This window comes from Giraffa tippelskirchi, chromosome 1 (genome assembly GCF_054371585.1).
Source record: "Giraffa tippelskirchi isolate mGirTip1 chromosome 1, T2T-mGirTip1v1.2.pri, whole genome shotgun sequence".
Lineage (NCBI taxonomy): Eukaryota > Metazoa > Chordata > Mammalia > Artiodactyla > Giraffidae > Giraffa > Giraffa tippelskirchi.
Window position 1 is genome coordinate 195,889,849 of NC_137275.1, and position 12,689 is coordinate 195,902,537.

At 38.0% G+C, this 12,689-nt stretch overlaps 1 protein-coding gene across 7 annotated transcripts in view; it reads right to left on the reverse strand.

The window, feature by feature from the left end:
* Positions 1-12,689, reverse strand: part of TUT7 (terminal uridylyl transferase 7) — a 56,501-nt gene that overhangs the window by 3,153 nt on the left and 40,659 nt on the right. For 2 of the 7 annotated variants that reach the window (XM_081522140.1, XM_081522153.1), the window contains exons 25-28: positions 12,566-12,681; positions 10,996-11,321; positions 8,241-8,314; positions 7,839-7,902 (exon numbers count right to left, since the gene is read on the reverse strand). In XM_081522140.1, the coding sequence (XP_081378266.1) occupies positions 7,839-7,902; positions 8,241-8,314; positions 10,996-11,321; positions 12,566-12,681 (580 nt within the window). Of the gene's footprint in view, positions 1-7,834; positions 7,903-8,240; positions 8,315-10,995; positions 11,322-12,565; positions 12,682-12,689 lie in introns of all 7 variants that reach the window. The other 5 variants (XM_081522163.1, XM_081522173.1, XM_081522147.1 and 2 more) reach the window with 5 other exon arrangements.

Genomic DNA, 12,689 nt, shown 5'->3' on the forward strand with positions numbered 1-12,689 from the left:
GAGTCCAAAAAAATATCCATTAGAACACCACAGTATTTTTTCACTCATCATATTGTATGAATAAACACTGTTGATGTAAGTGGCAACTGTTTCAGCCAATTAGGGGGTGTCTGACAGTATCTAACTAAGTTGAAAAGGCACATATGAAAATGTTCTATGACAAAACAAATTGATTTCTAGGTAACTCAAATCCTATAGAATCTCTCAAACATGCTCAAGAAGACTCAGACAAGAGTGTTCACTACGACACTGCTTATAACAGCAAAACACCAGACATAATCTAAATGCTCAGGTACTAGGTGATGTTTACATAAAATATTCTGTATTCATATGATGCAATACTGTAAAGAGACTAAATCCATATACAACATATGTAAATTTCAAAATCATTTTGTTAGATATAAAAAGCAAGTTGTAAAACATTCATATTATACAGTGTAAGTCGTTTAAATTTAAAAATTTACCAAGGATACGAATGTTAAAGGATATATATGTTAAAGGATACATATGTAAGAGTTTAAAAAAGAATGAGTACCTGAATTCTTATTAATAATAAATGATTGAAAAGAAAATATGAAAAAATAAAACCAATTCTCTAGTAGATGAGTAGTTGTTATATTATTTAGATCTTTAAAAATTTTTTTTCCCAAATGTTAAGAAACTGTTCTAAGAATAGTACTTATAGTTTTGTTACTTATCACTTAAACATGTAATCCCCTGTATACATATAAAAATCTCAACATACCTGAAGAAGCTTCATGTAAAAAAATTCACACATAAAAAGATAAAACTATGGGACTTCCCTGGTAGTTCAGTGGTTGAGACTTCTGTGCAGGGTTTGATCCCCTGATTGGGAACTAAGAACTTGCATGCCGCACGGTTCGGTCAAGAAAAACAGATAAAACTACTATAAATAAAATATGAATTTTTATGTAATCTGGGGGAAGAACATGAAATTCTTAAAAATGTGTAAGCATGACCTGAAACTACCCTAAAGTTGGCTAGATCAAACTACTAAAACAAACAAATGTATGCATGGCAAAACATATCATAAATGAGGTTGAAAGAATAATAAACTGGTGATGGTGAAGGATACTTACTTACTATACCATATTTGACAAAGCATGAATAAATTTCTAAGTAGAAAGAACTAAAGACAAAAATGAATACTCAAAAATACCAAGATCTAACATGAAGAAGTACAAATGAAAATGTGGAAAACTGTTAGCATTCAATGGTAATAACAGAACTTCAAGCAGACTGGCAAAAAAGACTATTCTAAATGAAGCGAGGGTATGGAAAAATTGTGACTGACTCTCTGAAACTGTCTACAATCACAATGTGGCATCACTGTCAAAATATGGTTACTTTTATTCATTTATTTTTTTAAAATATGGTTACATTTAAACCTATTATTCTCCTAAGTGGGAATTTATCCTGAGGAAATAACTAGACAAATATGCAAACTGACATTGCAGTGTTTTATATAGACAGTGGTCTTCAACCTTGGGCACATGGTATTAAGCTATTCCTGAATAGCTTAACAGGACAAGTGGGTAGAGTTTTAAGAGAGTTGACCACAGTGCTTCAATTTTTATCTGAGTTCTTTCTGAGAATGTCTTTGTGGCCCAGGCTTTGGGGTGGTTCTCAGGAATCATACCACTTTCTTTTTACCTTTTCACAAGACAGAAAGAGAGAGAGACGCGTGTGTTCTAAGCATTCACCTCTCAGTGTGGCACACTAACCTAGGGTGAAGTGGGAGGCAGCGAAGCACACAAAATGCTGGGATCTGCAGCAAAATGTGAATATATCTAATAAAAGCCCAAATTTTTAGCTTTCATAAAATTACACTGATAGCTGATGACCATCAGAATAATTTCTGATGATACGATTTATGTGATTTTTTGATGATTCGATTAAAAAGGAATGAAAACAACTGAGTGGCACTGTTGTATATCTTCCCTTCCCAGACTCCAAAACTTATTTCTATTCCTTTTAATTTGCTATTATAAAGACTAATGACGTTTTGCAATGTTTGTGAAGTATAAAACAAAAAGATTAGGAATAGAAATGATTCACTGTTTCATTCATGCAGTAAGTAGTACTTCTTCGAAGATAAATGAGTGCATGGGATAAAAATCTCATCTAATTAAATGACAGTCATTTTCAGTAAGTAAACATAGAAAGCAATTTTTAATCAAAATTTGTAACATTGGTTTTGGTCAATTATATTCTTCTAATAACTATAAAAACAATTTAGAAGACATTTTTACACTTTGAGATTTAACAAAAAGCTAAAACATTCAATTTATATGAACACTTTTGTGGCCAGTCAATAAAATGCTTCAAATATATATGATAAAAATATATCATCTTAAGATAAAATTCCATGGAAGTGAAACAAAAGAATTCAAGGAGCAAAAAAAAGATGTAAAATTTCTGCAATAATATTTGTATTTCATTTGACACATTTAAAAAGACTGATCTAAAAGTGTTTTTAAAATGCCAATATTTTCAAAAAAACCTCCAGAAATTACAAGTTTTGCAACTATGACGAAAAACTGAGATGTCAACTTAAACACATACAAGGAGATATATGGGTGGTTCAACATTTTGGGAGCAAGTATGCAAGCAAAAAAGTTTTGAAGACACTGATATAACAAATATTTGAAAAGAACTAGTTGCATTAATAAAGAATGGTTAAATACATAATGTATGTTCATATACTAGAATATCAAGAAGGGTATGAAAAACAATGATCTATATATTCACTGATAAAAAGATCTTCCCATATGGTTTTCAAAAAGTACTTCTATTATTTTAAATTTACTATCATAAAGACCACTGTGCTCTTGGTTTTAATAAGTAAGCTTTAACATTCTGGTCAAGGAAAAAAGTATACATTATCATAAGGGAGAAAAGATATTCACCAATCTCTTATAGCATCTCCAATATTTAAGATTTCAAAACCTTGGATTAAAATGGAATAAACAAAGACACAGAGGTAGTTTCTTTTGAAAAGCAATTTTCTTTCCAAAAAACAGTAAAGGATTAAGAAACAGAAAAATGTCAGTTTCTTGAGATTCTCATACTGAACAGTTTATGACTGTGGTTCTTCAATCTCCACATACTCTTTTGTTAAAAATTTCCATTATATATTTGTCCTAGAAGTTAGACAGTCAGAGCATAGTTGGAGACTTTCTGTTAACTACAGCAATAAGAGTAGTAATCATTTATCGAGTGATGTGTACCAGATATGGTGTTTAGGGCTTTACATATATGAAACTAATCCTTACAGTTGCCCTGTGAGATATTAGCCCCAATTTATGGACAAGGAAACTGAGGCAGATAGGTTCACTGACTTGACAGAGGTAATGGAGCTAGTCAATGATTGGGCTCAGTGTCAAACTAGAGTAAGTCTGACTTTAAAGCTCATGTTCTTGATCATTCTCCCACTCTTCTTTACTCTGTCAAAATGAGTCCACCTCTAATCAATAAAACTTACTGAACATCTAAGGCACTGTTAGCTGTGTGTATGTGAGGAAGGGAGGAAACAAGAGCAAGGAAACTCATGGGATTTTCTATCTACTGCTGTCTCATTTGAGAGTCAGGAACTATATGTAGCTTAGTGGAATGGAGGAAGGTATCAGGAGAGGAAAGAGAAGTTGTTTGATTATCGGCTGCTTTAACCTCAGCAGCACGAGACAGATGGTGCTATTGCCAATGTTACAGATGGTGCTATTGCCAATGTTATCAATGGGACCCCTGGAGCTCAGAGGAGCTCACCTCTTCTAAGGTCAGTTCAGCTATTGCGGAAGAGCAGGGGCTGTACACACTAGCAGGTTCTCCTTAGGAAACCACCCGCGCATCACCGATAAATAAAGTCTGTGAAAAGGAAGAGCTTTCTGGAGACTTAATCCTACTTAATGTTGAGACATTTCACATAACAACATACATAACTTGTATAAATTTTTCACGGATTAACTTGACAGTATTAACAGTTGTCATTAACTTGAAGAGTTTATTAGAAAAGATAAGTTTTAACCACCTATAAATTTTTTTTTCTGGTAGAAAGCAAATCTTATTTATTGCAATAACTTTTTTTTTCTGTAGTAAGCTTATGTTTTATGGTTACTCAAAAGATTTATAAACATGTAAATCTTTCACTCAGAAGATAATTTATTGAAATCCTAACCTACTGTCAATTGGTATTGCCATTTCTAGGTATATGTCTAACATCTGTACTTTTCCCCCACTTAAGAAATTATATTAAAATTTTACTTTCAAGATGTGTAAAATCTTTAGCAGAAGCAATGCTGACAGATGTCCTGCAGAACACCAAATGCCATCGGCGCCCACCAACCTCTGCTCTCACAGCATGCAGGTACTGTTCTAAGTGCTTTTACATAGATTTTGCAACAGTCCTACAAGATAAGTATTATTATTATCCCCTTTAACAGATGAGGAAACTGAAGCAATGGAGGATAAGATCACAAAGCCAGAAATCACACCGTGCAATCTAACGGCAAAGCTGATATTCATAAACATCTTATCTTGGACAAAACAAATCTCAACTAAGCAAGGACCAATATTTTCTTAAGTAAAGTGTTCTGGAAATGCCCATTCAAGGCTGAAGCTTGTAAAAACAGCAAGTCTTTTGGCTTCTCTACATATGGTAACTATGTGACCTTCAAACTCTCAGAGGATCTATGGGAAACAACCCCACAAACTGCAGTGGAGTCTGTCTCCCATACACTTGGATTTGCTGAAGTAGCTTCCAGAGCAGCTTGCCAATCTCCTCATCCATGTTTCATGGCTACTCCCACTGTCAGTCAAGTCCTCTCAGAACAGACCCCATTCTCCTTTCACTCCATTTCATTTTGAGGGTTTTCTCAGTAGAACTTTTCTTATCTTTAAGTCCATGCATTCCACTGAGAACAATTACAAAACCTTCCCAGGAAAGAGCTGCTCTTGCCTGTTCTTACAGAATCTCCTACGTCTTTACCTTTCATGGATACCATGTTCCCCTTTTGGGTAAGGGTGGCAATTCTTTGACGATTTCTGTTTCTCTTTGGGACGTTCTACCTCAGTCTGATTGTAGAGAAACTTGATGCCATTTCGAACGTTTTTCCCAATCATTAAAAAAACACAATTGTAAAATATTCACATATTATAAAAATAAATGCCTATTTCTAAGTAGATCATTTTATATACTTGAGATAATTCATCTTGGTACTAATAGAAACAGAAGTACTTAAATAATTTAATAATTCATTTTCCTTGTTAACATTCAAAGTAGAGACACCCAATCGCCCTTCGCTTGGAGCTTCCTTAGCTTTCCCAGGGTGAGAGCACTGCGCCCTGGCTTCTTGCAGCCTGGGCTGGTGACAGCAGGGAAGAGCTCTATCTGCTGCGGGGCTGGGGAGGCCGCTAAGGCTCTGGGAGGGCTCTCCCTCTCAGAAACTGACACCTGATGGGAGAGACGGCTTAGCCTCTGCATTCTCTGTAACTAACACAGGCACCTCTCCAATCTACAAGCAAACACTGTTTGCACCTTTGCAATAACATACAACACGTAAAAGCTGACCACAAAATAGGTGGCTTGTTTTACATTATATATAAAACTGTCAGGTTTTATCAATGAAGCTTTAAAATTTCAAAAACTTAACTTTTCTCATCAACTCTACAATCAAGTTAAAAAGAGGACACATGCTCTCTTTTTTAAACAATTTCCCTTCTGTAGTCCTACTTTATTGAAAATTAGAAAGGGGAAGAGAAAGAGATATTAAACAAAACTAGTTAAGTGTCTAAAGGCCAGCTGTTTGCATCATGTTTTATAGTTTCATCCCCTTAAGAAAAAAAAAAGCTGAAAAAGTGATTCATTATATGTTAAAGTTACTTTGACTTTTCTTTCACCCCTCAAATTTCTCCCTTCCATTTCAGGATTAAAACTACTCTTGAAACACCAAGGAAGGCCTTCATAGCATCCTATTTTCCCTTCCCTTTTAGCATCTTTCCTTGTGCCTGGGGGGACTGGGCAGGAATAGGGGCCCTGGCACTATGCAGCCATAGCTGAGGTCAGGTACCCTACAATTCATCCAGCACTTCTCAACACAACTCCCTACAATCAGGTTTTTCTGCCCCCTATTTCAAAGAAATGGCTCTTTTCAAAGTCACAGTGAGGGACTTCTGTGTTGCCAAATAAAATGCTGCATTCTCAGTCCTCGTTGAACAGACCTATCAGAAGCAATTTGCACAAAACCAACTGCCCCCTCTTTGAGGCACTTTCTCCATTAAAACTCCATTAAAAGATCAAACTCACTGCTTCTCCATCCCTACTCTTAAACATTTTTTTCTGGGGGTGTGTGTCTGTCTCCTTGGTTTATTTTGCCTAAGCCTCTACATGCTTTTCTCTTTTCTATCTCCATGTATTTCCTAAGTGATTACAGTCAGATCCAGGGCTTAACTACTGTCAAGTACATACTGATCATCCTCAAATTTGTTTCTGCAGACTGGACTTCTGCTCTAAATGCCAGGCTCCTTCCTATATCTACTTGGCTATTCAACACCTCTACCACAATATCTGGCAGGTCTCTCAAAACTTACACATTTAAAGCTGAACTCTATTTCTCCCCATAATCTGTTCTTCCTGATGGTTCCCCAGCACAGGAAATTCAAACTTCACTCCTCTAGCTGCTCAGAACAAAAAATCACAGTGTCACCTCTGAGCCTCAAAATCTCATGATTTTCTGTCATGTCTTATCATCCAATTCCATCAACAATCATGTTGGCGCTACCTTTAAAGTCTCCAGAACATGAGCAGGCCTCACTTCCTCCATCCCTTCCACCCATGTCCAAGCTGTCCTCATCTCCCCCCTGAACTACAGAAGGAACCTCCTTGTTGGTTTTTCACCCTTGCCTCCTCAGCAGCCATAGTGAACCTTTTAAGACAATTCAGATGATACCATTTCTTTGTCTCCAACAGCTGCCCATCTCACGTAGAGAAAAAACCCATCCCTACCACTGCTGAAGGAGCTGTGTGACCCACAGTCGTGTACCCTGACCTCACCTCCAGTTACCCTCCTCTCCCTCATCCAGCTTAGTGTCACCAGTCGGGACAAAACTGTTTTCAGCTCTGTTGTAAGAGTCTAAATCCAAGTTCTTCTTGACTTGCTTCTTCCTTTCACTTTCTTTGCTGAAATGTTACTTTATCACAGGCTGCCTCCTTCCCAACATTCTCTTTTCCTTCTTTATATTTCTTAACATCTGTCGCCGCATGAAATATGTCTGTCTCTTTTCTGACAAGAAGGCAGAGTAAATGAGAGAAGGGGCTTTTATCTTCAGTATTTAGGCTCACAGACCGCACTTGGAGGGGGCTGGTGGGCGGGAGGTGTGGCTTAATATTTGTTGAAGGAACCAGTAAATGACAGAGTTGAGACAGAGTGTTCAGGCCTGCAATTATTTTCTTTCTTTGGTGGCAAATAATCTCCATGAGGAGAATACACTGCTGACAAGACAGTGGCAATTTCAAAGCAGAAACAAAAAGTGTAGAAGAGGAACAAATAATTAAGAGACTATGGTTCCTATTCAAGGATGGTGTAAGAATTACCTAGACCATTAAAAAAAAAAAATACAGGCCTAAGCCTAACCCTCGAAGAATCTGATTTAGGAAATGAAGGTGGGGGCAGGGCAAGTGTATTTTTAAAAGCTCCCCAAGTTATTCTGATGTCCAATCCCTGTTAAAACCACTTATTCAAAGGAAGTGCCTCAAAAGGCATGTGGTACACTATGCAGTAAATAAAATAACAAACATTTGTTTTTTTAAAAAACCCACATACCTGACTGGGGACTCAAAAATATAGATGTTTTTTGTTTCTTTTGGTCTTCATGTAAAAGCACTGCCTAAAAAACGAAATAGACTGGTTTACAAAGTCGAAAGGAACAGCATCCGAAACAGTCTGAAAACTGTAACCAAATCCAAGGAGAGCTGAAATTAGGCATGTGGGTGGCAGAACTTTGCAAGTTAATCGACAAGCAAGACACATCTGCAGGACCCCGAAAGGCACGCCCGGCAGCCGGTGCACAGCAAGCTCACCGCACACGGCACTTCGGGCAGAGCAGAGGAGCCACCTGAATTGCCCAGCCCCTCCCGAGCACCTGGCCCAGAGCTGCTCGCACTCACTGAGTGTGGGAGAGGCAGAGACAGGAGGGTTTCCTGCTTGGGTCAGAGCTAGGTTTACCTGAACAAATGTGCCAGCTGGTCTCAAAGGGTTAGGTGAAGGGGATCCGAATACACAATCTGATTTAGACAGACCTGAGAAAGAAATGAGCACTTTTTGTTCCTACTTTAAATTGAAAGCAGTGGCCCTGTTTCAAACTTTCACAGAAAGATTTTCTGTTGAGATGACAGAAGCTCTACTCAAAATATTATGTGGACAAAATTCTAATATATTAGAAGAAATGAGATGGAAGAACATAATCTTTAGACAGAAGCTGATTATTTTTAATTGTTACTGGGGAAAATTCACCATACTTTAGCCCCACTCCTCTTTTAATTCTTTTTACTGTGTGTGTGTTTGTGTGTTAGTCACTCAGTCGTGTCTGACTCTTTGCGACACTATGGACTGTAGCCTGCCAGGCTGTTCCGGAATTCTTCTGGCAAGAATACTGGAGTGGGTAGCCATTCCCTTCTCCAGGGGATCTTCTTGACCCAGGAATTGAACCCAGGTCTCCTGCATTGTAGGCAGATTCTTTACTGCCTGAGACACCAGGGAAGCCCCTCCTCTTTTTTACATTATGACTACTTGATTTAATATGAAAACATGGCAGTCTGAAGGAACCAAGATTCTAGTGTTTTCTGTATGTTTGATAATACCTCATCCCTGTCCCAGGACATCCCCTGTCCCTCTTGATTGGCTGCTACCCTCTAGATGGCCAGGATCATTGCTCTATGTTTTAAAAATTTTGGTAGGATCTTAGTTCCCTGACCAGGGATTGAACCCAGGCCCAGGGCAGTAAAAGTGCCAAGTTCAGACCACTTGACGGCCAGGGAATTCCCTACTTTTACTATTTTGAGAGCTTCACTTATTTTACTTACTCCACTTACTACTGGCAACTTAAAACTTGGTACTAGCTAGAAAGAAGAGATCTATCCAAGGTGGGGGAGTGCAGGGGCATCCCTGCAACACTTTGTTGTACCAAAGAGGAAGGCAATGCCCATGTACTTCCTGCTCTGAGTAAAAGCAGACAGTGAGCTGTTTTGATGAGACTGTATTACATCTTATCTATATATACTGTTGACAGTTTCCTCATCTGTAACTGAGGATATCAAAATAATACCACAGTTAATGGGGCTCTGGTGAAAATTAGATGAGTTTACCCATGTAAAGTACTTAAATAGTGCCTGACCCCCCGAAAGTGCACAATGAATGTTAGCTATTGCTTTTATTTTAATCTCTTTAAAATATTTTACCCTTATAATTATAAAACATCATTTTATTCTGCTATATGTCCCTTGCGAGGGCAATAAAAGTTTGAATTCCTTAGAAGTAGGACAAGCTGAAGCTGTATAAACATTTCATAAACATTTATATTCTATTTTAAAGTAAATAATAAAACAATTTAAGAACTTACTTTTCATATAAAGCTCATTTAAAAAAATAAGGATGGCTGATCTAAAACTTTCCTATCTTAAAAAAAGAGATACTATATTGCTGATATGGTATAATAAAGTGGAAGAGAGGTATCAGTGTTCCAGGAACGACAAGGACTAGAGTGAGTATTTTAAGGAAACTTTCAGCGCTGACATTTTTTATGGTGTCCATAAACACTTAACAGTTGAGGACATGAACAGGGTCACTACTTTAATCAAAAACATTATTTCTCAGGGTTTCATTTTTATGCTAAATAAATTTCATCCACTTTCACAGGTTTGTTCTGAGAAAACAAAGTGAGAGTGTATAAACTGCCTTGTAAACTGTAACTTACCCTCCCCCTTCCAAGGTACCCTTACTGTTAACAGTCTGTTAAAAATATGCCCCAAACGGATGCTTCACCCATTTCATAGAAAAAGCAAATTAAGATCCAACAACTCACAGGGGCAAGATCTATGGATGATATTCAACTATGGACTGAAAATACATTTTTCCTTATTGTAAGAGTAACCACGCTCACTGAAGAAAATGATGAAATGCAAAGGTAATTCTCTGCAGGCAGAGGCACTGTTAGCTGTGTCACCCTTCTTCCACTCCCCTTTTTAGGGCTGTAAGCACATGTGTTTAAACAACAATGTAAGTGGCTCCTGAACACGAAGTATGGTGTCCTGAGATCACTTCAGCTATGCCTACCCGTGGCTCTTCCATTTCAAAAGTGCACATACCAAGTTGGGAAAGCTCAAGTAAGTGGTAGCTTGTTTTCTGGTCAATTAGGTCAGCAGTCCCTAACCTTTCTGGTACCAGGGACCAGTTTCATGGAAGACAATTCTTCCATGGACTGGGGGCCGGGGGCGGGGGGGGGGCAGAGCGGTGGTAGCTCAGGAGGAACCACCCCCTGAACGCAAGCCATGGGGAGTGATGGACAGCAGCACGTGAAGCTTCACCTGCTCACCCACCGCTCACTTCCCACTGTGCAGCCCGGTCCTAACAGGTCACAGACCAGTACTGGCCTGGGGGGTGCTGGGGACCCCTGTCTTAAGTTACATTTTTTAAGTAATGGGGATTACTAGGTCTTCAATTCATTGATAATCTTATCTGAATAAGTCAACCAAACTTATCAGAGTCAACCAGACTGGTAAGCCTCTTAAAAAACCAGGAATAAGTGTTTAAAAACACACAGAGGATTAGAAGTAAAGGTGGGGGAGGTGGGTTTACCTTCTGAAAAACAAAATCTTATCCAGTAAATAGATCTGTACATATAACTAAAATAGTTAAGAACTCTAAAAAAGAGATTTCCCTTGAGATGTGAGTGCAAACATCAAGGCATGATGGGCATCCATACCTGAAGAGCCTTTAAACTGAGGGCATTCCTTTTTAATGTGCCCTTCTCTTCCACAAATAAAACAACGTTTTTCTCTTAAGTCTTTGTCCTCCTGTCTCTTCCACTTTTCCACTGGTGGCCTGAGGATTTTCTCTCTCCCTGGCTCGGCAGCTGCCCTCACTGGCTTGGCTTTCTGCGGTGTGCACTGCATGGGTTTATCTTCTTTTGTTGATACCTCTCTCTCTGTGTACTTGTTTTGAATTTCTTTATCTTCTTTGCTTCTTTTGTCTTTGTTCTCGGGGTATCTTTGGTTTAGGGTATCTTCCTGATCTCGCCGTCGCCTCACTCTATAGAAGATATAATACTAGTAGGAAAAGTCTGAACAGAAACCTAACGAAGTGTTAAGACCCCTCCAGGTTTAGGAGACAACTAGATACAGAAGCCATCAGAGGGAAAAATAAGAATTTAAGTCCATCTTCTCTATTAACATATTTTTCACTGGGGGATTTCTGCAGAAACTATCACCTGTGGCATTAATACATCTCTGGTCAATAATGTGTTAAGAAGCACCCTCAGAGCTTAAGGGTGTAGTTGTTCATTTTCACAATTACTCTAATGCTGTGAAACCAGTTTTTGCAATTAGCAGAACTCCTTAATTTAATACCTACTCTGATACTGATGTAATGAAACTCAAATTATCTTTGGAATGATTTCTTAAAACTTTTTGGCCCACTAGCATTCTTTACTAGCACTGGAAACTTGAGACATAAAACTTTAGGTTCACAATGGAACAACGGTTACAAGGAGCTTTATACTCTTAAACTGTCAAAATTATTTCTTCCTTGCCCTACATGATCAGTGGCTATTATATGAATAATAAAGTACTAAATAAAAGCCTCGAATTCCAGATGGTGATTTAAGTACCATGTTTTTAAATGAGAATATTATCGTACACTTAAGAATACCACCACCACCAAACAAGAATATGTCATAAGCAAGCAACCAAAAACATCTCCCTCTGCCCTCCTGAAAACATTATCGGAAGAAAGCATGATGACCAATATAGTAGGTCACCACAACAATTATTAAGAATTAAAATGCATACAAGTGGAGGGTCCTATAGTGCAGTACAGTATTACTGAGTCTAAATTCCCACACAGTACAACCCAGTTATTGTACATCAGAAGTATAACTGAAATCCTAAAAAAACACCCATTTTACTTTTCAATGAGTGAAATGATTCTGGACTTCTCACTGCTGTAAAATGGAAGAATTTCAGTTTCCTCTTCTGCTCTTCCATCCTTGTTGGAGAGCATAATAACCAAATGATCAAGGGATGATTAGGGACGTGCCCAAAATTAGGAAAAGGGACGAGGCCTGGAAGACTGTCTCCTGTCCACTCAAGTTAATCCTAGCCATCTGACTTAAAGCCAGGTTTTAAACCACTTCATTTTCCTTGTAAAAAATCTCAAAGTTATCTGAGAACTTCTAGGTTTAATATAAGTTTATTTCCTGGTACAAGAGAACTTCATTTGAAAACTGGTACAGTAAGAAAATAAAAACAAAACCACCCTTTTGAATGTTCACTTACTTTCTCCTCATAGGACAGTCCTTCATGAAGTGTCCAATTTTCCCACAAATGCGGCAACATCTATCATTTGGGGCCAGCTCTCCTTCAGTTAGCACATCTGGATCAAAAAAGTACTCCTAGCAGA